At 44.8% G+C, this 26,219-nt stretch overlaps 1 protein-coding gene across 1 annotated transcript; it reads right to left on the bottom strand.

Moving 5' to 3' along the window:
• TMEM101 (transmembrane protein 101) lies at positions 1–11,339 on the bottom strand. The gene is made up of 4 exons (XM_007531834.3): positions 11,145–11,339; positions 10,696–10,876; positions 2,098–2,244; positions 1–1,052 (listed from the first exon to the last, which is right to left on the bottom strand). The coding sequence occupies exons 1-4, from the start codon at positions 11,279–11,281 to the stop codon at positions 744–746; spliced, it is 774 nt and encodes a 257-aa protein (XP_007531896.1). The 5' UTR covers positions 11,282–11,339; the 3' UTR covers positions 1–743.
• Between the last annotated feature and the right edge of the window lie 14,880 nt (positions 11,340–26,219).

Raw genomic sequence — 26,219 nt, 5'->3', positions numbered from 1 at the left:
TGTCTATAAAATGTTTTATTTTCAAAGGACTGTGTGGTCTAGTGTTTGGGAGGATACCCACTTTAACCAGGAAGGCACCTATCCCACCAGGCCACCATGGAGCTGGAAATGGAAACAGTAGGAGGTAGGAAGCTGGTCACTGGTTGCCCCACCCCTGTGAGTCCCAGAGGTAACTGGCCTGCTCTGCTCTCAAGGTGTGTGACAACTAGTGCAGTTTCTCTTCCTGGCATGCCCTGAGAACCCATGTGACTGCCATGGCACCTGGCTCCTCTGCTCATCTGGTGCCTGATCCAGGAGTCAACAGGCATACTCACTACTCCCAGTCTTCAAGAAACACTGCAAAGCCTAGCTGCATCTGCCATGTTCAAAAGGACTTTCCCCCACCCCATATCACCTCACTTCTGGTTCTTGACCACTCTTAGTAACCCTACACTAGCACTGCCTTAACTCATTTCTTAGGGATAAGAGACCTGGTAGAGCAATTGGTGTCAGTTTTCTCCCTAATAAACAGGAAAAACAAACAACCTGTAAGGCATCATCCTCAGGACTCCTACCCACTCAAAGGCTAAGCCCAAGAATTGTGGAAGAGATCTGCTTCTTACCAACACACACATACACAAAGTAGAAGATTAAACAAATAACCGCCCCAAACGCATAAATAAACAGCAACTGGGCCAGTAAGGAAGAAGGAAAGGTGGCCTTCAGTGGCTCCCTGTACCCATCTCAGCCTCCAGCCACACAACTCAGCCATCAGTGGCCAGGATGACAGCAGCCCCAAAGATGCCCACACTCTCTCCAAGGAGCTTCATCTGGTTCCAAAACTCTACACGCCGGGTGTTGTGCCAATAGGCAACATTGCCATCGATGAGCAGCATGACTGGGGGCAGCAGTACAGCCAGGATCTGGGCAGCCAGGGTCACATAGTATCCTGACAGAAAAGCCAGCGCCAGGACTCCATAGAGCACAAAGAAGAGCTGGATCATTAACTCCCCTCCTGGAAGATGATTCAGATAGGCTAGCCGGTCCTCCTTACTGTGCTGCAGTGAGTAGGCCTAGAAAGACAACATCATCTAAGATTCTCCAAAGGGCTAAGGAGCCTGTCTGGGGCAGGTCATCTCAGAGATGGCACTTGCAGGTTAGCTCCTGCAAGAAGAGCTTCTGGCCTTCCTCTCAGACTTGAGGTGGTCTGAGAGTAGGGCCTGTCTCCTCAGACTAGGTAGGGAACTCTAGGAGGTTAGGGCCTCTGTCTCTTCTCACCTTAGGGGCTCAGAAGGGAAGAAATATATCTCCATGGGGGAGAAGTGGGGTGGTTGTTCCAACCTCCGATTCCATAACTCCATGCATAGGACAAGATGATTACTAACTAAGATGAAGACAAGTAATCGTGCCCCCACCTACCTACCTTCCCCCCCACAACAGGGAAGGGCAGAACTGGATATTATAGGAAACCCTCATCAGCCCTAACTAGAGCCAAACGCTACTCAGTCTCACCTTTGATCACTGTCCCATTCTTCTGGAGGTTGGAGCCATAAAAGAACCAATCTAGGGAGTCGGGTGGTAGCGCAGCAGGTTAAGCGCATGTGGCGCTAAGCGCAAGGACCAGCATAAGAATCTGGGTTCGAGCCCCTGGCTCCCCACCTGCAGGGGAGTCACTTCAGGTCTGCAGGTGTCTTTCTCTCCCCCTCTCTGTCTTCCCCTCCTCTCTCCATTTCTCTCTTCCCTATCTAACAACGACAATATCAATAACAGCTACAATGATAACTACAACAACAATAAAAAACAAGGGCAACAAAAGGGAAAATATGAAAAAAAAATTAATTAAAAAAAAAAAAAAACCAGTCTAACTTGTTTTCCTGGCACTCAGATTTGGGGCTGAATGGTCCATCTAACCTCTTTTTTCCTTGGTAACAGTAATACTAGGAGGGATTCTCAACCGGATTAAGCACTTGGAGGGGCCTTGATGTTCACAAACTGGCTAGGGCAAGTCCCAGAGGCAATGTGCAAGGCCTTTCTGTCCCACCTCCATAGGTTCAGTCAGCCATGATCTCACATCTCCCTCTCAGTCAAGCAGTTCTAGTCAACAGTGCCCCAACCTACCACACAGATGAGGTAGATGCCCAGAAACACCTGGCCAGTAGACTGAAGTGAACGACTTCGGGGTTTCCGGCGATAGAGCTCCCCAGCGCCACTGGCCAGCACAAGAAAGCCACCAATGATGGCAACTGTGCGTGAGTACATACGGACCTAGGTCAAGGCAAGAAAACCCCAGTCAGAAACTGCAGCCAGACACCACATTTCTCCCAGTTGTCCAGAGTACAGGCCTACCTATCTTTAAACATCCCATTTCATCTGATGAACCATCTCACCATATCCAAGTCCAATGTGCCAGTACAGCAGAAATAGGGAATACTTGTTATCAAAAATGGGTTAATCCCAGAGGGTATAAGAAAACTATCCCAGGGCTGAGGAAATACCATAATGGTTATGCTAAAAGGCTTTCATGCCTGAGGCTCCCAAGTCCCAGGTTCAGTCCCAGGCACTAACATAAACCAGAGTTGAGTAATGCTCTGGTAAAAATAAGTCATAATAAGGGGTCGGGCGGTGGCGTAGTGGGTTAAGCGCATGTGGCTCAAAGCGCAGGGACCGGCGTAAGGTTCCCGGTTTGAGCCCCTGGTTCCCCACCTGCAGGGGAGTCGCTTCACAGGCGGTGAAGTAGGTCTGCAGGTGTCTGTCTTTCTCTCCCCCTCTCTGTCTTCCCCTCCTCTCTCCATTTCTCTCTGTCCTATCCAACAACGACGACAACAACAATGGCAATAATGATAACCACTGCGAGGCTACAACAACAAGGGCAACAAAAGGGGGAAAAATGGCCTCCAGGAGCGGTGGATTCATGGTGCAGGCACCGAGCCCAGCAATAACCCTGGAGGGAAAAAAATAATAAGTCATAATAAAATAAAGAAAAGAACAAAAGCTATCCCAGGTCCTAGAGAAAGTAGCAGAACCTAAGTCCAGTCTTCACTCCCAGGCCTGTAGACTCAAATCCCAACACTCTCTCCTTCATACAGTTTAGTCTATTTCACACAAAAAAGTTACTGAGGGGGGAGTTGGGCGGTAGCACAGCAGGTTAAGTGGAGGTGGCGCAAAGAACAAGGACCAGCATAAGGATCCTGGTTCGAGCCCCTGGCTCCCCACCTGCAGGGGAGTCGCTTCACAGGCGGTGAAGCAGGTCTGCAGGTGTCTATCTTTCTCTCCGCCTGTCTTCCTGTCCTCTTTCCAATTTTCTCTGTCCTATCCAACTACAACGACATCAACAACAACAATAACTACAACAATAAAACAACATGGGCAACAAAAGGGAAAATAAATATTTTTTAAAATATTTTTTTAAAAAAGTTACTGAGGAGTCAGGTGGTGGCATACCTGACTGAGTGCACACAAGGACCTGGGCTCAAGCCTCCAGGCCCCACCTATAGGGGACTTCGCAAGCAGAGAAACAAGTCTGCAGGTGTCTGTCTCCCCCCATCCCTCTCAATTTCTGCCTCTTATCAAAACAAAACAACCAAAAGAACTGCAGTAGACTAGGGAAGAGGGAGATAAAAAAAAATTAAAAAAATTAAAAAGCTGGGGCCCTATTTGGGGAGTCTTGAGATTCCCAAACAGACATGATGGGCCTAGACCTCAAATAAATCCCTCTCTCCATTGTTACCGGTCATCTCTATCAGGAACAACAAAACAGACCCCTTTGTGGGCCCCCACAGGACCTTGGCCTCAACTTGGATTAACAACAGTAGAGAATATTCCATCCCCCAAAGGGAGGCTGGACAACATACCCTATGCTACACCTGAGGAAGATGGGTCCTGATATTGGGGCAGCTTGGAATTTCCTACTCATGACCACAGAATGTGAGCTCAGATCTACAGGGATGCAGAGGTCACATAGGCTCCCTAAGCTGAATATGGGCCCCAGATCACATCAAATCAATGGGGTTTACAGTCAATAATATTTATACACTTTCCCATATTTGGGAGCTATTCTTTTCCCTGAACCAGCTTTCTGGTCCTTTTTCCAGCCATGACATCATCTCCCCAGACAAAAATGTGGATCCATCTGCATATCAGATTTCAGGCTCAGGGGAAAAAAAAAACTAGTATAGCCACAGGCCCATTGGAATATAACTAAAATATGCCTACTAGCTATCTACAAAATGGAGATCCCACCCCTGCAACTCTTCATCTGCACTACTCCAGCCTTTAGGTTCATGATTAGTCAACAATTTGTTTGGCTTTATATGTTAAGTCTCTTTCAGCCACCAGGTTCCAGATGCTAGCATGATGCCACCAGACTTCCCTGGACAGAAAACCCCACCAAGGTATCCTAGAGCTCAGATTCCCCAGAGCCCTTCCCCACTAGGGAAAGAGAGAGACAGGCTGGGTGTATGGATTGACCTGTCAACACCCATGTTCAGCGGGGAAGCAATTACAGAAGCCAGACCTTCCACCTTCTGCATCCCACAATTACCCTGGATCCATACTCCCAGAGGGTTAAAGAATAGGAAAGCTATGTGGAGTTGTACCCCTCATATCCTATGGTTTTGTCAGTGTTTCCTTTTTATAAATCAAATTAAATTTAATTTAAAAAATGGAGTTTAAAAAAAAGACAAAAACAAACAAACAAAAAACCTCACGTAGAGGTTCTGCTTTAGAGGTTCTCTTCTCATGTTCTGCTTTACCATGTGCACAACAAAGGGTGAAGTATAGCCTTCACCACATTAAAGGAAGCTTTGGTTTCACTCCCTCTCATTCTTTTTTTTTTAAATTTAATTAATTTATTTACCCTTTTGTTGCTCTTGTTTATTGTTGCTGTAGTTGTTGTTATTGATGACATTGTTGTTGGATAGGACAGAGAGAAATGGAGAGAGGAGGGGAAGACAGAGAGGGTGAGAAAGACACCTGCAGACCTGCCTCACTGCCTGTAAAGTGTCTCCCTTGCAGGTGGGGAGCCAGGGGCTTGAACCGGGATCCTTACACCGGTCCCTGCACTTCGCACCAAGTGCACTTAACCTGCTGCGCTACTGCCCAACTCCCAAATTTTATTTATTTTTACCAGAGCACTGCTCAGCTCTGGTTTATGGTGGTCCAGGGGATTGAACCTGGGACTCTTGAGCCTCAGGCACGACAGTCTCTTTGTATAACCATTATGCTATCTACCCCTGCCCCCTCTCACTCTCTCATTTTATTTCTTTTTTTCTCTCTCTCTCCCTCTCTCTCTTCAGAGCACTGCTCAGCTCTGGCTTATGGTGGTACAGGGGATTGAATCTGGGACCTCAGGGCCTCAGGAATGATAGTCTTTTTTGTATAACCGTTAAGATATCTACCCGGGAGTCGGGCAGTAACACAACAGGTTAAACGCACATGGAGCAAAGCACAAGGACTGGTGGAAAGATCCCGGTTCAAACCCTCAGCTCCCTACTTGCAAGGGAGTCACTTCAGAAGCAGTGAAGCAGGTCTTCAGGTGTCTTATCTTTCTCTCCTTCTCTCTGTCTTCCCCTCCTCTCTCCATTTCTCTCGGTCCTATCCAACAACTACAACATCAATAACAACAATAATAACTACAACAATAAAACAACAAGGGCAACAAAAGAGGGTAAATAAATTAATTTTATATAAAAAAAAAAGATATCTACCCCATTCCCTCTCATTTTTTCTATTTGAAAAATTACAAAGCAATAAAAGCCCCAGAGTAAATTTAAAGAAGAAAAGAGGGGGAAAAAAGTTTTTGATATTGGAGTTGGAAAAAATAAACAAGCTATTTATGCTACTATCCCATAGCCTTTCACACACTTGCCTCCCCTGCTAAACCAGCAGTTCGCTTCTTAAGAGCAGTGCCATTGTGACTGGCATAGGTTTGTCATTTACAGGTTTAAATGCTCCACTAAGATGGATTAAATTTCATGAAATCAGATGAATGGATCAGGTACTTTCAAAGGGCTCACTGCACTCTGATCCTAAAGTTAAACTAAGTGTTTAAAGGGTTCTGGGCATCAAATGACATGGGTCCTGGTCCCAGCAATAAAGCTAATAATAGTGTGGCTTTGGAAAAGCATGCTTCCCACCTCTGGAATTCAGTTTCTATATTCAGAAAGAAAGCCTTGAGTAGGCAGAGGAGATAACATGCTGATTATGCAAAAGACTTTCATGCCTAAAGCTCTGAAGTCCCAGATTTGATACCACCATAAACCAGAGCTGAGCAGTGTTCTGGTAGCGATACGTAAGTAAATAAATAATACCTTTAAAATAAAGACTAGTCTGGGAAGTGGTGCAGTGGATAAAAGACTGGACTCTCAAGCATGAGGTCCCAAATTCAATCCCCCACAGCACATGTGCTGGAGTGATGCTATGATTCTCTTTCTCTATCTCTCTCATTAATAAATGTTTTTTTTTTTTTCTTTTTTGTAATAATGAAAAGATAATGCCTTGTATGGTCTAAAGTTCCTTCCATTCTTAGTTTGTAATAATATCCAGAAATCTGGGGGATTTTTTTTTTTTCTTCTTATTTTACCAGAGCACTGCTCAGCTCTGGCTTATGGTAGTGTGGGGTATTGAACCTGGGACTTGAGAGCCTCAGGCATGAAAGTCTCTTTGCATAACCATTATGCTATACCCCCACCAGATCTATTCTAAGATTTGTTTATTGGTGGCCAGAATCAGTGAGCCTGGTTGTGCACATACAAGAATATAAGTTCAGGTGGCCAGGAGGTGGCGCACCTGGTTAAGCCCATATGTTATAGTGTGCAAGGACCCAGGTTCAAGCCCCTGGTCCCCACCTCAAGAGAGAAAGCTTCACGAGTGGTGAAGCTAGGCTGCAGGTGTCTTTCTTGTCTCTTTCCCTCTCTACCTCCATCTCCCCTCTAATTTCTCTCTGGCTCTACCTAATAAATAAAATAAATGGTCCAGGAGGTGGCACAATGGATAAAGCACTGAACTATCAAGCATGAGGTTCTGAGTTCAATCCCCAGCAGCACATGTGCCAGAGTGATGTCTGGTTCTTTCCCTCTCTTCTCTTATTTTTTTTCTTTAATAAAATATAATATTTTTTAAAAATAAAAGAATCTGAACTAGGAATACCAAAGGAGACCACCCGGACCGAAACAAGACAGGACTAGAATGACCACAGAAACCCAGTAAATCACCCGTGAGTACAAACACGCGTGGCTGGTGACAGAGAGGAGAGAGGGGCCTAAGGAGAGATTAAGTGACTGCTAACAGTTCGACAGTTTGTCAGTGGAGACACCACCACCAGTCTGCTCCACCAACAAGGGGACAGCTGAAGGGAGGAAAGGACTCCCCAGAGACTCACCAAGTACAACTCTGAGTCCCCATTGCTACTACCCTCAGAATCTGGAGCAGCAACAGGGAGGGACACCAGGGCACAGAGATCTAACCGGGAAACTCAGGAGAAGACCTATACCTCGGTGGCATAGCTGAAGGGCTGTGAAAGTCTCTTTGCATAACCACTGGATTACCTCTGCCACACCCTGCTTTATCTCTTGGTCAGGAGTCATTGATTAAGCCAAGAAGCCTATTGATAGTTTAAAAGCCCTCAGGCTACCATAGCCTACAGGGGGAAAAAAAAAGGCTTTTACACCACTGAACTCCAACTCAGGGATTGAAAAACCTCTTAACTTATATAAAATGGTTAAAACAACAAGAAAAAATAATGGAGACTCGAACCAGGACAAGAGTCCAGCTAAAAGTCCTCCAGAGGGCAAAGCACAAAACAACGAGTTCAACATCCAAACATTAGCTAAGGAAATAATAACAGGAGTGAGTAAAGAATTTGAAAAAATTGTAATCAGAAATGCAGGAACAACAAATGAGAATATGGAAGAAAATTCTAATTATCTCATGGTTATTAGAGAGCTGAAAGCTGAAATTGCTGAGCTAAGAAGGCAACTAGCTGAACAAGCTAAAACAGTATCAGAGCAGGGCAACAAAATAGATGAACTCCAGAAAGCAGTAGAGGGCAGAGAGAATAGAATCAATGAGGCTGAAGACAGAATTAGCAAGATTGAGGATGAATTAGAGACAACTAAAAAAGAAGTAAGAGATCTCAAAAAGAGATTAAGAGATGCTGAAAACAACAACAGAGTCCTATGGGATGACTTCAAAAGAAACAATATACGCATTATTGGCTTACCAGAGGAAGAAAGAGAAGGGGAGGAAGAAAGCGTTCTCCAGGCCATAATAGCTGAAAATTTCTCTAGTCTAGACAACACCAAAGACATAAAGATTCAAGAAGCCCAGAGGGTCCCAAACAGAATTAACCCAGACCTAAAGACACCAAGACATGTCATACTTAGATTGGAAAGGAATAAGGATAAAGAAAGGATCCTCAAGGCTGCAAGAGAAAAACAAAGAGTCACCTACAAAGGAAAACCCATAAGATTAGCAGCAGACTTCTCCATACAAACACTACAGGCCAGAAGAGAATGGCAAGATATCTATCGAGTGCTCAATGAGAAAGGCTTTCAGCCAAGAATACTATATCCTGCTAGACTGTCATTCAGACTAGATGGAAGCATCAAAACCTTCTCAGACAAGCAACAGTTGAAGGAAGCAACCATCACCAAGCCTGCCTTGAAAGAAGTTCTGAAAGGTTTCCTATAAACAACCAGACCACCACAAATAGAACATATATCAAAACACTCTAAAACTCTACAAGAATGGCGTTAAAATATCTTCAATCTTTGATATCAATAAATGTGAATGGCCTGAATTCACCTATTAAAAGACACAGAGTAGGAAGATGGATCAGAAAACACAACCCAACAATATGTTGTCTACAGGAAACTCACCTAACGCAACAAGACAAACACAGACTTAAAGTGAAAGGATGGAAAACTATCATTCAAGCCAATGGCCCACAAAAAAGGGCAGGAACAGCTATTCTCATATCTGACATGATAGACTTTAAAATACATAAGATTAAAAAAGATAGGAATGGACACTACTTAATGCTCAGAGGATCAGTCAATCAAGAGGACTTAACAATTATTAATATCTATGCACCCAATGAGAAGCCATCTAAATACATCAAACTTCTACTGAAAGAGCTACAGCAATATATTAACAGTAACACAATCATAGTAGGGGACTTCAACACCCCACTATCTCAACTTGACAGATCATCCAGGAAGAAAATCAGTAAAGACATAAGGGAGCTAAATGAAGAGATAGATAACCTAGAACTATTGGACATTTTCAGAGTCATTCAGAGCAAGTTGTGGTATATATACACAATGGAATACTACTCAGTTGTAAAAAATGGTGACTTCACCGTTTTCAGCCGATCTTGGATGGACCTTGAAAAAATCATGTTGAGTGAAATAAGTCAGAAACAGAAGGATGAATATGGGATGATCTCACTCTCAGGCCGAAGTTGAAAAACAAGATTAGAAAAGAAAACACAAGTCGAACCTGAAATGGAATTGGAGTATTACACCAAAGTAAAAGACTCTGGGGTGGGTGGGTGGGTGGGGAGAATACAGGTCCATGAAAAATGATGAATGAAATAGTGGGGGTTTTATTGCTAAATGGGAATCTGGGGAATGTTATGCATGTAAAAAATAAATAAATAAAAAATAAAGTGAAAAAAAAAAAAAAACCCCAAGGGCAACAAAAGGGAGTAAATAAATAAATATAAAAAAATAAAAATAAAAAATAAAAAAAAATAAAAAAATAAAAGAATCTAAGTTCAAACCCCTGCTCCACCACCTGCAGGCGGAAGCTGCATGAGCAGTGAACAGGGCTGCACATGTCTCTAATTATTATTTATTATTGGATAAAGAGAAATTAAGAGGGGGAGGTAAAGGAGAGTGACAGACACCTGCAGTCCACTCCACTGCTCATGAAGCTTTCCCTGGGTCTTTGATCACTGTAATGTAAATGCTTAACCAGTTAACCAGGTGTGCCACCACCTGGCCCCACACCCCCTCTCTTCTAAACTCTCTGTCCTATCAAATGTAAGAAGGAAAGAGACCTAGAAATATCAGTCTGAACTATCAGTGTCAAAGGCCTTCACAGTTGCATGCCCAAATCTTTTTAAAATTTTATTATCTTTATTTAATAGAGACAGCCAGAAATCGAGAGGGAAGAGGGTGATAGTGAGGGAGAGAGACAGACACCTGCAGACCTGCTTCACCACTCATGAAGTTTTCCCCCTGTAGGTGGAAACTGGGGGCTTGAACCCAGGTCCTTGCGCATTTTAACATGTGCGCTCAACCAGGTGCGGCACCACCCGCGCCCCCCCCCCCCATTTATATCTTGATTGATTTTCACCAGAGTACTGCTTAGCTCTGACTTATGGTGGCGCAGGGGAATTGAACCTGGGACTTCAGAGACTCAGGCATGAGAGTCTCTTTGCATCATCATTACACACACCGCCACCACCCCACCCCAGTTCTGGCAGGGGACTGAACCAAGGTCTTTGGAGCCTCCGCAGGAGTTTCTGCATAGCCATTTAAGCCCAAATCTTTGCCCACAGCGCCACCTCCCGGGCAACAGGATCAGTTTTTTAAAGTGTTCCAGTGTACCTACCTGTTCAGCCGTAAGTACTGCCCGACTGACCCAAGGAATTGGCCTCTGGCTCCCCATCAGTCACCCTCGTGAAGTCTCATCTACTGTCAGGACACTCACCTTCAACCAGTCCCCGTAGTGGACTTGGCCCCCGATGTAGGCAGCGTAGGTGCTAATGGCCAACTGGAGTGCAGCCCCCAGTGCAAACCACCGTCGCTTCACTCCAAAGGACATGAAACTGGCGCACAGCACGGCCGCCCCCATGTCGAAGTACAGGTAGGGCACTGGGATGTCAGGCTTCCTGCAGCCGGGGCGCGGGGAAGCAACGAGGACAGCATGAAGCAGAGCAGAGACCTTCGCGTTCCCCAAAGCTCCACTGCTCCCCCAACCCGACATCCTAACCCCCTTTTCATGGTAGAATCCCAGCATTTATGCGTGCTCTACATCTTGCTGAGGAGAGTGCCTCCCAACAAGCCTCTTCAACTTCGCAACCTCACTGCACCCCCGTTTCAGCGACCGGCCGGCCGTACCGCCCCCCACCGCGTTGGGCGGCTCGTGAGCCAGCTCACCGGCGCGCCTCGGCCCTCTCAGCGTACAGCATTAGCTGGCTGAAGCAGCCCCAGAAGGGACAGCGTGTGAGCAACACTGAACCCAACTGCATAAGAAGCTGCAGCATCCAGCGTCTCGAACCCATCTTCGACGCCATCTTAGGAAAGGGCAGTCCGTGGCGGCCTCACCCGGGTCTGGGAGGCCGGCGAGAGGATGACACACGCAACTTCCGGGCCCCCCTGAGCTCTCACCAGCCGCTTCCGTCGGGAAACTAGGCTCCGGCTCTCTAGTTCTGAACTGGGGAAAGTGTACTGAGAGTTGAGCCTTTCTCTCTGCCCCTGAAGACTTTAGCCCGCACCCCTCGCCCCATTAGAGCCGCAAATTTGAAAACTGGACCAGAGGATGGAACAGTGAGTTCAAAACAGCAGCAGCCCTGGGCTGAAAAGTGCTGTAACAAAGCAAAGCAATCTTTAGAAGACAGCCGAACATGATTTACAATCCAGCTCCAACCCTGGGACTTTTGGCACCTAAGCACGTTATTTCACAGGGCTTTCGCGTGATGCATAATGCGACAATTCGTCCTTCCACATAGGCAGGGTTCAGTAAATGGGGCAGGGCATGGGAGCAGGCGATGGCGCACCTGGTTAGAAGCACACACTACAGTGAACAAGGACCTGGGTTCACGTCCTTGGTCCCCATATTCAAGGGGGAAGCTTCACAAGTAGCGACATAGAGCTGCATGTGTCTCTCCCCCCCCTCAAATTCTGTCTCTATTCAATAAATGGCACACATCCCCAAAAGAACAATCTCTGCTTAATTTTAAACTAAGGGGTCCATGGTCCAGTGAATAGTGTTGGATCCTCAAGTATGAGGTCTCAAGTTTGACTCCTGGCATTCAGAATGCCAGAATGATGCTGTGGTTCTATATTCTGCCCCCATCATTAATAAACAAGTCTTTAAAAAATAAATAAGGGGCTCCCCAGACTAAATCTGTCTGAAAAAGTCTTGGTCTATCTTTCTTTTGTTCTCGGAGAAAAGATATTGGGGGGGGGGTGCAAGAGGTGGCACACCTGGTTAAGGGCTCACATTAGTGCACAAGGATCCAGGTTCAAGCCCCTGGTCCTCACCTGCAGAGGGGTTGCAGGTGTCTATCTCCTTCTCCCCTTTCTTGTCTCTAACCAATAATAAAATCAAAGATATGATGTAGACATAGAGAACATCTCAAGTCCACTTAAAAAAAAAAAAAAAACACTTTACGGGAGTTGGGCAGTAGCGCCGCAGGTTAAGCGCAGGTGGAGCAAAGCGCAAGGACCGGCATAAGGACCCCGGTTGGAGCACCGGCTCCCCAGCTGCAGGGGAGTCGCTTTACACGCTGTGAAGCAGGTCTACAGGAGTCTTTCTTTCCCCCCATCTTCCCCTCAATTTCTCTCTGTCCTATCCAACAACGACAACAATAACTACAATAAAAAGGGGGGGCAACAAAAGGGAATATTTTTAAAAAATTTAAAGAATAGAAATTGAAAGGGAAGGGGGATAGAGACATCTACAGCACTGTTTTACTACCTGTGAAGCATTCCTCTTGCAAGTTGAGAACCAGGGGCTTGAACCCAGGTCCTTGTGCTGGTAATAGGTGCTATCAACCCAGGTGTGCCACTGCCAGACTCCATTGGGGTTTTTTGTTTTTTTGCCTCCAGGGTTATCTATGGGGCTGTTGGCTCCACCAGGAATCCACTGCTCCTGGAGGCAATTTCCCCCATTTTATCGCCCTTGTTGTTATATTGCTGTTGTTGGATAGGACAAAGAAAAATCGAGAGGGGAAGGCATAGAGGGGGAGAAAAAGATAGACACCTGAAGACCTGCACCACTGCTTGTGAAGCGAACCCCCTGCAGGTGGGGTGCCAGAAGCTCAAACCCAGATCCCTACACTAGTCCTTGCGCTTCGTGCCATGTGCACTTAACTCACTGCACTACCTCCCGGCCCACCCCAGCTCCACTGTTCTTTTCAAAGCTCCCACTCTACATTAAACTACCTTTTATGTTTTTTTTTTAACCAATGAGAGACCCAAAGCAGGGGTTTAATACAAGACCTCATATTTGCAGATACAGTGCTTTAGCCACTGGGTCACTTCCCAAGGCAACTTGTCTGCTTGCTTACTTGACTGATTCATTGATTAGACACTGGGTGAGGGGGGTAGCATATTGGTTACACAAAAAGACTTTCATGCCTGAGGGTCCTATGTCCCAGGTTCAGTCTCCCACACCACCATAAGCTAGAGCTGAGCAGTCCTCTGTTGAGAAAAGGAAAAAAAAAAAAAACATGACTTAGGGTGACTTCAAGAACTGGGTGACTTGCTATTCAAAAGCTCTCTGCTCCCTAATGTTTCATGTTGTCATATATGCATATGCATAACTTCACCACTTCCAGGCTAACTTTTCATTCTTTTTATTTCAGAGGCAGAGGAAAGAGACCACAGCACCCCCAGTGCTGTTACTTCCATGTGATGCCAGGCTTTTAACACAGGTTGTGAACATGGCAAAGCATGCTTCCTACCAGGTAAATTATCTTCCAGCCCTTTCACTTTCAGTCTTACCATTTGCTTGGTGCCCCCAACATCATCTCAAAGAAACCTTCACTTCATCTACCTACCCCCTTCCATGATTTTATCTGCTACCTACTGAGCCTCTGGACAAGAACCACCTAAAGTTGAGATCCCAATGTTCTGACTCCCCACTTCCAGCCACTCCTTATTCCTAGCAAGATGGGGAAAAAAAAAAAAAAGAGCAGGTGGCCTTTTAAATTTTCTGAACCTTCTTTATAGTAACAGCCCACCTTACTCCCACATGGTGCCAGAAGAAATATTGCTTCTGTCCCTAAACATTCATTCAGCTCCTCCCATACAGCCACCACCACTTGCAAAGGTCCTGTTTTATTATTAGCCTAAGTGCAATTGTGGGGGTTTTGTTGTTGGTTGTTTTTGCTGTAAGAGAGCTGCATGCCTGTTTTGTTTTTTTTTAAGATTTTATTTATTAATGAGAAAGACGGGGAGAGAAAGAACCAGACATCATTCTGGTACATGTGTTGCCAGGGATTGAACTCAGGACCTCATCCTTGAGAGTCTAATGCCTTAGCCACTGCGCCACCACCTGGACCACTTGTTTTCTTATGTGGTGCTGTATGAATGGAACCTGGGCTTCACTCATGCAAGGTAATACTGTTAAGCCACCAGGAGTCTCTGGTCTGTAAGAGGGCAGAGCCTTAGCTAGATATTGATCTAATCAGGCCACTGAGGTCAGGGTCTCCATTCACAGAAGTCCACGCACTTACCTGTATTCCTAGCAACACCTGTTGAGTGGACCCCCAGCCCAGAAATGGCAATAGAATCTGAGTTCTAGTTATGAGCTCTCCTGCCAGAGCATTATGCCCCCCTCTCAGAGAAGTTATAGCCCTATAGGTGGGGACAAGGGACAAACTGATGAAATCTCCATGGCCTTATATGCCAAAAAGCACAACTCTGCCCCATCCTTATTCTACACACACACACACACACACACACCAGGGTTATCACTTCTTCTTCTAGCGTTTTCCCTTAGGGTTATCACTGAAGCTCAGTATCTGCACGATGAATCCACCACTCCTGGTAGCCATATTTTTCCATTTCTTTCTTTTTCCCTTTTTGTAGATGAGACAGAAATTGACATGGACAAGGGAGATACAGAGGAAGAAATACCTGCAACATTGCTCCACCACTCATGCAACTTTCCTCCTGAAGTGGTGACCAGTGGCTTAACCCAGGGTCCTTGTGCATGGTAACGAGTATTTTACCAGGTGTGCCACCACCCAGCCCCTTAACTTTTTGTTTGTATTTATTTATTTATTCCCTTTTGTTGCCCTTGTTTTATTGTTGTAGTTATTGTTGTTATTGATGTCGCAGCTGTTGGATAGGACAGAGAGAAACGGAGAGAGGAGGGGAAGAGAAAGGCACCTGCAGACCTGCTTCACCGCCTGTGAAGTGACTCCCCTGCAGGTGGGGCTCGAACCGGGATCCTTACGCTGGTCCTTGCTCTTGCACCACATGCGCTTAACCTGCTGTACTACTGTCCCAACTTTTTTTTTAAGATTTACTAATAAGACAGAGAAGAGGAAGAGTGATCTAGAACATCACTCTTGCAAATGCAACACCAAGGCTCAAACTTGGAACTTCATGCTTGAAGAGTCCAGCACTATGGCACTTCCCTGGCTACATATGTAAAATGCCTTTTTTAAAAGATTTTTTTCATTTTTTAATTTCTTTTATTTGATAGAACAGAGGAAAACTGAGAAGGGAGAAGAATGGGAGAGAGACACCTGAAGACCTGCTTCACTACTTCTGAAGCATTCCTTCCCCCTGCAGGTGGAGAGCAGAGTTGTGCATGTGGCTACCCTCTGGTCCGGTCCTTCAAACTCTCCAGTGGGGAATTGGGGGGGGCGGGGCGGCTCTCCAATGGCAGGGGCCAGGCACGCCTGTCTAAGTGCACACATTAGCGTGCAAGTACCTGGGTCCCCATCTGCAGGCGAAAAGCTTCATGAACAGTAAAATAGGTCTCTCAATTTCTGCCTCTAACCAATAATTTTTTTTTTCTCCAATGGCTCCCAGTTGTGCTAAGAACAGATCCAGTCCCCACAGTATAAGGTCCTGCATGACCTGGCTCCTGTCTTTTTCTCCATCTTGTTCACTAGGCTTCAGCCATCTCTTATATGCCGACTCCCCTGCAGGTGGAGAGCCGGGGGCTCGAACTGGGATCCTTACACCGGTCCTTGTGCTTTATGCTACATCTTTTCTTAATGTGCCACTCTGTAGGAACCTCACACTAAAATCCATGTTCTGGGGGCCGGGTGGTGGCACATATATCACAATGTGCAAGGATCCACATTCAAGCCTACCACCACCACCCCACGCCCTGGAGCACTGGTTAAGTGCACTCATTACTCCCTCCCCTCCACATGCAGAGAGGATGCTTCATGAGTGAAGTAGGTCTGCAGTTATCTCTCACCTCTTTTCTTTTTTGATTTTTTTTTAATTATCTTATTTATTGAATAGAGACTGCCAGAAATTGAGAAGGGGGTGATAGGGAGAGAGACAGACATCTGCAGTCCTGCTTTACCACTCGCAAAGCTTTCCCCCTACAGATGGGGATTAGGGGCTCGAACCCAGGTACTTGTGCTTTGCAACATGTGCACTCAGACGCGCCACCATTTGGTGCAGTATCTCTCACCTATCTCCCACTTCCCTCTCAATTTTTCTGTATACAAAATAATAAGCACAATAAATTTAAATCCATGTCTGTCCCTGCTGTGCTGCCTCCAGTATGTCCAGATTTTTTTTGTTTGTTTTGCCTCCAGGGTTACTGCTGGGGCTTGGTGCCTATACTATGACTCCAATGTTCCTGGAGGCCTTTCCCCCCCCCCATTTTGTTACCCTTGTTGTCGTTTATTGTTGCTATTGATATTGTTGTTGGATAGGACAAATTGAGAAGACAGGGGGAAAGACACCTGCTTCACCTCTTGTTAGGTGACCCCTCCAACTCCCCCCCACCTGGCAAGTGGGGAGCCAGGGGCTCGAACCAGGATCCTTCCGCCAGTCCTTGCGCTTTGCACCACATACACTTAACCCACTGTGCTACCACTAGACGACCCCCCCACCTTTTTTAAACAAACCAGAGTACTGTTTAGCTCTGGCTTATGGTGGTCCTGGGAATTGCAGCTGGAATTTTTGGTGCTTCAAGCATTAACTTTTTTTTTTCCATAACCACTATACTATCTCCCCACCCTGAGATTTCATCATAAAAATCACAGCTCAGGCTAGTTGCTTTAAAATGGCTTGTGGGACCAACAAAATAACTCATTTGGTATCGTTCTGCTTTGCCATGTGCATGACCCAGGTTCAAGCTCAGCTTCCACTGTAGTGATGGAAGCTTTGGTGTTGTGGTCTCCTTCACTTTCTCCGCCTCTATCTAAAATAAATATGGACTGGGGAGATACCAAAACTGAGCTTATACTCCGGTCTCTGGTTAGAAGAAAATCTAAAGAAAAAAAAATAAAGTTGGTGTCCTTTCACACAGTAAGCACTAGTAACTTTCAGTTAGAAAGCAGACTAGAAACAGGGGCTCAGATGAACAGCTGTCACTTGTTAGTCCCTCCACCATAGTCTACATCAAGATTAGTGGAAGGGGAAGATTATGGGAATAGGCACTGGAAGTACCACCTCAACTCATGCTGCTAGTTTAGTAAGGTATCTCATTCAATAAGAGATTTTTCAACAAGACTGAAAAGTAAAGGAAACTGGGTGGCCCAGTGAGCAGAGCACGGGAGTTGCTCATGTGGAGCACAAGCTTGATTCTCAGCACCATGTATGTTAGGTATCCTGACTCCATGTATGGTACAGTACTTGCCCTTCAGAGTAATCTACAGATCCTAAATGGACTTTTAGAATTTTATCATAAAGATAAACTTTATCTATTAATAATAATAATTTTTTTTACCCTGTCCACTGCTCCTGGCAGCTATCTTTTTTCCATTGTTATTACTGGATAGGAGAGAAACTGAGAGGAGGGGAAGATACCTGCAGACTTGCTTCACTGCATACAAACCAAACCCCCTGCAAATGGAGAACCAAGGGCTCAAACCAGGATCCTTTGCACTATGGGTGCTTAACCCAGTCCCAATTTATTTTAATGAGAGGTAAAAGAGAAAGAGAGTAAGACCAAGAGCACTGCTCAGCTGTGGCTTCTGGTGGTGCTGGGAATTTAACTTGGGACCTCAAAGCCTCAGGTGTAGTCTTCTGCATAACCATTACACAATCTCTTAAGTCCCTTGATCTTACGTCTCTCACAACACTAAATCAGAGCTAAACTATGGTTTATGGTTTAAAAAAAAAAAGGGGTGGGGGAGGGTGGGATATAAATTACAGAAACCACCACCTTTCTTCATGTTGTACATATGTAACTCTGCCATTCCTGGGCACATTTTTAAATATTTATTTATTCCCTTTTGTTGCCCTAGTTGTCTTTTTATTGTTGTAATTTTTGGATAAGACAGAGAAATTGAGAGATGGGGAAGACAGAGAGGGAGATAAAGATAGACGCCTGCCTATGAAGTGACTCCCCTGCAGGTGGGGAGCCAGGGGCTAGAACCAGGATACTTACAGAGGTCCTTGTGCTTTGCGCTACCTGTGCTTAACCCACTGCGCTACTGCCCGACTCCCTCCTGGGCTTTTTTTTTTTTTTTTTTTTTTTCTATGCAATGCCAGCAATGTAGCCACTGAGTGTTTTTTTGTTTGTTTGTTTTTTGGTTTTTTTTTTGGTCTATTTGTTTTTTTTCCTTTCAGAGGCAGGAGACACACAACATTCTGTTATATGCAACGCCATAGGTCTAACATGGGCCCTTATGCTTGGAATCCCTGCACTCTATGGCTGCATAGCCTTATCTCAGCTACCACTCCCTTTCTCCCTATCCCTTTTGTCAATGATTGCTTCATAGGTGACTGGGAATCAAGGGACCACAGGATAAGACAGATTAAAGGGGCTGAGCACGGTACAGTGCGCAATGACCAGGTTCGAGGTCTCGGTTTCTACCTGCAAGGGGAAAGCTTTGAGTGGTGAAGCAGGGCTGCAGGTGTCTTCTCTTCCTATCAGGTGTTTCTCTTCCTATCTATCTCCCCCAGCCCTTTTGATTTCCGGCTGTCTATCCAATAAGTAAAGATAATAAAAGAAAGATTAGTTGGAAGCCACCTCAATGAACCTAGTTCCTTACCTTTAATTTCACTTTACTTTAATTTGGGCATCACTGCTTTTTCAAATAGAAAGGGTAAGATGTAACAGCACTTAAGCCTCTTCCTCCATGCCAGAGTACGCCCATGTTGGGTACTGGAGGTTCAAACCTGGGAAGAGTACATGGTAAAGCAGGTGTCCTCCCAGGTAAGGTATCTCAACATCTCTCTTAAGATCTTCTGAAAGAAGGGGCCCAGTGGTGGCACACCTGTTACAATGCACAAGGACCCGAGTTCAAGTGCCTGGGCCACATCTGCAGGGGGAAAGCTTTGCAAGTGGTTAGGCAGTGCAACAGGTGTCTTTCTCTCTCCCTTTCTCCCCCTACCCATTCTCTATACAATAAATAAAGATAATAAAAATTTAAAAATAAATACTGTTGGAGCCAGGTGGTGTCACACCTGGTTAAGTGCACACATTATAGTGCACAAGGAACGGGATTCAAGCTCCTGGTCCCCACCTAGAAGCATCTATCTCCCCCTGCCCTCTCAATTTCTATCTCTATCCAATAATTTTTATTTAAAAAATTTTAAAAAGGGGTGGGAGTAGACAGCATGATGGTTTGGCAAAGAGACTCTCATGCCTGAGGCTCCAAATCCCAGGTTCAGTCCCACACACCACCATAAGCCAGAGCTGAGCAGTGCTCTGGTAAAAAAATTAGAAAATATCTTACGAAAGAGACTAAGATGTCAGCACAAACATGCAAAACCTGTTTTGCCACTGATGCCTTTTATTTTTTTAAGTTGCCCCCAGGGTTATCACTTGACTCAGTGCTGGCACCACAAACCCATGGCTGCTGACAGCCAATTTTTCCCATTTCTCCTGGATAGGACAGAGGTACTATGTGTGCTTAACTGGGCCCCCTTGTGCCTTATTTTAGTTTTCCAGCTATAAGCTATATATGGCATTATCATATAAAAGAATAACCTCATGTTCAAACTTTATTACCCAGTCTAGTGTCTGATATCATCTCTTCTTCACCTGCATAGTACTTCCTATTGTTAATTATGTAAATTCCTGAAATGTTAGGTAGTACATGCTGATTTAAAAATTGTAAGCAAAAATTCAAACACAGATTAACAATAGATTTTTATGAGAATGAGAGCATCACTCAGCTCTGGCAGTATGACCCAGTGGTCAAACCCAGGTCAAGTTGGCAAGTCCTACACTTCACCCATGCATTATCTCCCTGTCCTCCTGAAAAACTGAGCAGTGCTGATAGCACTCTTTATCTTTCTATATCTGTCATTAAAAAATAAAATAGTGGCCCGGGAGGTGGCGCAGTGGTAAAGCTTTGGACTCTCAAGCATGAGGTTGCGTGTTCGATCCCCGGCAGCACATATGCCAGAGTGATGTCTGGTTCTCTCTCTCCTCTTATCTTTCTCATAAATAAATTAAAAAATACTTTATAAAATAATTTCAGTGGGAAGCAATTACAGAAGCCAGACCTTCCAACTTCTGCATCCCATATGATCTTGGGTCCATACTCCCAGAGCGTTAAAGAAAAGGAAAGCTATTAGGGGAGGGGATGGGATACAGAGTTCTGGTGGTGGGAACTGTGTAGAGTTGTACCCATCTTATCCTACGGTTTTGTCAGTGTTTCCTTTTTATAAATAAATAAAAAAAAATACATTACGAACACCCATCAGGTCAGGCAACAGCTCTGTGGTATCAACAGTCTCCTGAAGCCGTAGGTTCTTTTCCCAATATATATAAATAAAATTAAAGGACTAAAAAAAAAAAAATTAAGAAATTTTATTTAAAAAAGTTAACATACAGGGTAGATAACATAATAATTATGCAAAGAGACTCTCATGCCTGAGGCTCCACAGTCCCAGGTTTAATCCCCTGCACCACTATAAATCAGAGCTAATGAGTGCTCTGGTTAAAAAAAAAAGGGGGGGAGCCGAACCCCAGGTTCCCCACCTGCAGGGGAGTCGATTCACAGTGAAGCAGGTCTCCAGGTGTCTTTCTCTCCCCCTCCTCTTTCCATTTCTCTTTCCTATCCAACAATGATGACATCAATAACAATAATAAGTACAACAAGGGCAACAAAAAGAAATTATTTTTAAAAAAATACCTTGACATTAAAAAAATATGTGTGCACATCTAAAAAGCTAACATACCTATTTATTTGTTAATACATGTATCAGAATGGCCTTTCATCCTGTCTCATGTAAAACTCAGTAAATAAATCTTTAGAAAAGATTTAGGGTGGTGGCCCACCTGGTTGAGCACACACGTTACAAGGACCTAGGTTCGCGTCCCCAATCCCCACCTCCATGGGGAAAGCTTTGCAAGTGGTGAAGCAGTGTTACAGGTTTCTCTGTCTCTCTCCCCCTATCACTCCCTTCCCTTTCGATCTCTGGCTGTGTGTATCCAATAAATTTAAAAAAATTTTTTTAAAAGGTTGGTTCATTCCAGGTTCAATCCCCAGCACCACAAAATGCCAGTGCTTATTTCACTAAAATAAGTAAAATAATACTTACTATAATAATAAAATAGTAATAGTTTTATGAGAAAGAATCAGAGCATCACTCAGAAATTTGCAGGGTTAGGGATCAAACTGGATCTTATGCTTCCAAGTCCTGTGCACTAGCAATGGTTACTTCCCACTTCAACTCACTAAAGTAGAATCCTCAGATCAGAGACAGAGAACTCACAAATAGGGCATGTGCCTTACTATAGGCACAGCCCATGCTGGAGCCCCAGTACCACATAGGAGCTGCTATGCCACTAGAGGAAGTTCTGATGCAGTGACTTTGCTTTTACAAGTGCTGCTCAGCTCTGGCTTATGGAGGTGCTGGGGATTGGTGCCTCAGGCATAAAAGGGTTTTCTGCATAGCCATTATGCTGCCTCCTCAGTCCAAAATTGAGATCTCTTTCTCTGAATGAGAAGGCCCTGGAGTAATGGAATCATGGATGTGCAAGGCTCTTGCTCCACAAAAAGGAACTGTCTGGCACCAGCAGCCCACCGTAATCGTAATGATGAAAAGCAAAGCCAGGCAGAGGAGACAACATAATAGGTATGCAGAGAGACTCCCATGCCCGAGGGTCCAAAGTCACAGATTCAATCCCCCACACAACAAGCCAACGCTGACCAGTGCTCTGGTAATATATATTTATATAGCAAACCCACCACATAAACAATGACCATCTTCCAGCTGCCTGCATGATTTGACTGCTCCCGCCGAACTTTCTTGCTGTTAAAGATAAAGGGTAAGAGACAAGAAGAGAAAGACCACAGCACTGCTCTGTTGCTTGTGAAGCTTCCCCTGCGCGGGTGCTCCCATGTGTTGGGGGAGGGCTTAAGCCTCGGTCCTCACACATGATGTGTGCTTTATTGAGTGAGTTATCTACTGGCCCTCATCAGTATGTCTTTATTATTTTTTAATGGAGATAGAGAAATCAAAAAGGGGGTGTGGACGTAGGGAGGAGAGAGAAACAGAGACATCTGCAACACTACTTTAGCACTTAGGAAGCTCCCCCTACAGTGGGCACTCAATGTGTACACTCAACCAGGTATGCCACCACCTGACCTCAAGTCAATCTTATGTCTTTTTTTTTAAATTATCTTTATTGGATAGAGACAGCCAGAAATGGGGGGGGGGGGGAGAAAGAGGGAGAAAGAGAAAGACACCTGCAGCCCTGCTTCACCACTTGCAAAGCTTTCCCCCTACAGGTGGAAGTTGGGGGACTTGAACCTGGGTCCTTTCGCATTGTGACATGTACACTCAACCAGGTGAGCCACCACCTGGCCCTGTCTTATATGTCTTTATAACAGCTTTTGACAATATCTCTAGCTTCAAACGTGCCAAGAAGGCCTGGGACGTAGTACACTGGATAAAGTACTGAAGCCTCACACAGGAGCTCCTGAGTTCAATTCCTGGTAGTGCATGTGCCAGAGTGATATTCAGAGTGGTTTTCTCTAATAATTTTTCTTAATTATATTTTTATTTATTATTGTAGAAATACAGGGAGAAATTGAGAGGGATGGGGAAGATAGAGAAAATGTGCAAGGACCCAGGTTCAAGCCCCTGGGCCCCACCTGTAGGGGGAAAGCTTAGCAAGTGGCGAAGCAGTGTTGCAGGTGTCTGTCTCTATCACCCCCTCCCCTCTCGATTTCTGACTGTCTCCAATACATAAATAGGAGGAAAAAAATTAATATTTATTTTTCCTTTTGTTGCCCTTGTTTTTTATCGTTGTTGTGGTTAATGTCGTCGTTGTTAGATAGGACAGAGAGAAATAGAAAGAGAAGGGGAAGACACAGAGGGGAAGAAAAAGACACCTGCAGACCTGCTTCATCATTTGTGAAGGGACTCCCCTGAAGGTGGGGAGCCGGGGGCTTTAACCGGGATCCTTAAGCTAGCCCTAGCACTTCACACCATGTGCGCTTAACTTGCTGCGCTACCGCCCGACTCCCAAAAAAAAAAAAATTGTAAAAGAGAGAAAAGAGGGAGTCGGGAAGTAGCACAGTGGGTTAAGCGCAGGTGGCACAAAGCCAAGGACCGGCAGAAGGATCCCGGTTCAAGCCCCCAGCTCCCCACCTGCAGGGGGTTTGCTTCACAGGCGGTGAAGCAAGTCTGCAGGTGTCTATCTTTCTCTCCCCATCTGTCTTCCCCTCCTCTTTCCATTTCTCTCTGTCCTAACTGATGACATCAATAACAACAATAACTACAATAAAAGAGAGAGAAGAGACAGAGACACCTGCAGCACTACTTCACCATTTGTGAAGCTTTTCCCCTGCAGGTGGGGACCAGATGCTTGAACCTGGATCCTTGCACACTACAATGTGTGCATTTAACCAGGTGCGCCACCATGTGGCCCCTCTAATAAACCTTTTTAAAAAGTGGTGCACCCAACTGAGCACATATTACTAAGTGCAAGGCCCCAGGCTCAAATCCCTGGCTTCCACCCACAGGGGGAAGCTTCACAAGAGGTGAAGCAGTGCTACAGGTGTCTTTCTCTCCCCCTTCTTTGTCAATTTCTCTGTCGACTAAAGAAAGGAAGGAAAAAGGATACTGAAGTTGAGAAAAGTCAAGGGCTCTTTATCCTGATTTAGTGGTTCCCAAGCTGCAACTCCTAAACTCATAAAAAAAGTGCTAAATATTTACAGTTTCTAAAAACCAAATGCCAGTAATGAGCTGCTTAGGTTTAAACAGCACAGATCCAGTACCAACTCACTGTTGTAATATTTGTACCATACTAACTCAATGATCAAAACAAAAGCAAACCCAAAGGTATCCGATGGCAATGGGAGGTAACCAGTTGTCACACTCGTGTATCTGGGAATGCCTCAAAATCAAGGATACCTTATTAACATGCCTGTATGATTTACCACAGATGCCAAGATCTCTGCATCAGTCTCTTCAGTTGAATATTCTTTCAATCTAGAGGATAATTCTGCCATCAAAGTCTCTTTGTCATCCTAACACCGGCAAACAGAAGTTATCAGAACACAAGGCACATGTTTGAAGTCAGAAAACTATTAGGAATCAATGGGGCAGAGGCAGATACTCTGAAGTCCCAGGTTCAATCCCCAGCACCACCCTAAGCCAGAGCCGAGCAGTGCTCTGGTAAATAAATATGAAATCAAGTAGATGATGCCTGTAATTTTGTTCCAGTTATGCCACCATGGTCAACAGCAATCCTCTCAAAAGGTCACATAGTCCTGGTAAACTGAGTGGTTTTTAAATTATAATCAGACATACTAGTCAGGACTCCAGGGAAGAGGTAGTGCTGAGTTCCTTAAGAAACTGAGGGCAGGGTTCTGAAATCCCTTACCCTTGCTCAAGTATTTTACATTAGGCTCACTTGTAATGTCATCTAAACAAAGACTTCTAAAACAAAGATAAAAATCTCTGGGGTCTGGGAAGGTGGTGCAGCAGATAAAGCACAGGACTCTCAAGCATGAGGTCCCTAGTTCAATCCCCAGCAGCACATGTACCAGAATGGGGGTGAGAAATATACCTGCAGACCTGCTTTACGGCTTGTGAAGCGACTCCCCTGCAGGTGGGAAAGCCGGGGGCTTGAACCGGGATTCTTACATGGGTCCTTGTGCTTTGCGCCTCATGTACCAGAATGATATCTGGTTCTTTCTCTCTTCTATCATTCTTCATGAATAAATAAAATATTTTTTAAAAAAAGAATCTCTGGGGAAAGAGTTGGGGAGACAGCATAATGGTTATACAAAAGATTTTCATGCGTGAGCTCAGAGATCCTAGGTTCAATCCCCAGCACCACCATAAACCAGAGCTCAGCAGTGCTCTGGTCTTTCTCCTATATCTCATTAAAATAATGTATTTTTTTTTTAAAGTCTGTGGTCTGGGAGGTGGCACAGTGAATAAAGCATTGGACTCTCAAGCATGAGGTCCCAAGTTCAATCCCCAGCAGCACAGGTACCAGAGTGATGTCTGGCTCTCTCTCTCCTTCCATCTTTCTCATGAATAAATAAAACCTTAAAATGTCTCTCGGAAATTTCCAATCTAAACTCACCTCCAAACTCAACCATCTCAGGACCAATGTAATTTTTTTTTTTTTAACCAGAGTACTGCTCAGCTCTGGTTTATGGTGGTATGAGGGATCAAACCTGGGACTTTGAAGCCTCAGGCATGAGTCTCTTTGCATAATTGTTATCTACCCCCACCCCCAATGCAAAATTTATATTGACATTTACACAGCACCTTCAAAGTAATGCAGTGGATAAAGCAATGGAAACTCAAGCATGTGGTCATGAATTCGATGCCCAGTATATCAAATGTGCCAGAATAATGAGGTGGCTTTTTTCTATTTACCTTACTCATGAAATAAAATAATTAAATCTATTTATGAAAAAAATAAACATCAGGGGCCGAGTGGTGGCACACCTGGTTGAGCGCACATGTTATAATGCGCAAGGACCCAGGTTCAAGTCCCCAGTCCCTACCTGCAGGGGGAAAGCTTTGCAAATGGTGAGCAGTGCTGCAGGTGTCTCTCTGCCTCTCTAGTCCCCCACTTCCCTCTCGATTTCTGGCTGTCTCTACCCAACAAATAAAGACAAATAAACAAACATCTATCCATGGTCTTGGAGGTGGCACAGTGGCAAGAATATTGGAATTGGAAGCATGAAGTCCCGAACTCAATCCCCAGTATCACATGTGCCAGAATGATGCTCTGGTTCTCGTATGATTCCCATTAACCACCTTTCTTCCTTTTATTGCATCTTTTACGTGTTTTATATCTCTCAAGGAATCTTTACTGCACCCCAACCCTTTTAAGATCTCCAGAAGTATACATTTGCACAAAGAATAAAA

Source organism: Erinaceus europaeus, chromosome 12 (genome assembly GCF_950295315.1).
Source record: "Erinaceus europaeus chromosome 12, mEriEur2.1, whole genome shotgun sequence".
Lineage (NCBI taxonomy): Eukaryota > Metazoa > Chordata > Mammalia > Eulipotyphla > Erinaceidae > Erinaceus > Erinaceus europaeus.
The sequence above is the reverse complement of the archived record's forward strand: the minus strand, read 5'-3'. Positions and strand labels throughout refer to the sequence as shown.

Bases quoted from the DNA above. Each gene is read 5' to 3' on its own strand.
- TMEM101 (XM_007531834.3), bottom strand. From the start codon at position 11,281: ATGGCGTCGAAGATGGGTTCGAGACGCTGGATGCTGCAGCTTCTTATG. The intron at 2,245-10,695 runs GTGAGTGTCCTG...GCCTTGACCTAG, and splicing joins ACTACGGGGACTGGTTGAAG to GTCCGTATGTACTCACGCAC. The intron at 1,053-2,097 runs GTAGGTTGGGGC...TTGTCTTTCTAG, and splicing joins GCATCTACCTCATCTGTGTG to GCCTACTCACTGCAGCACAG.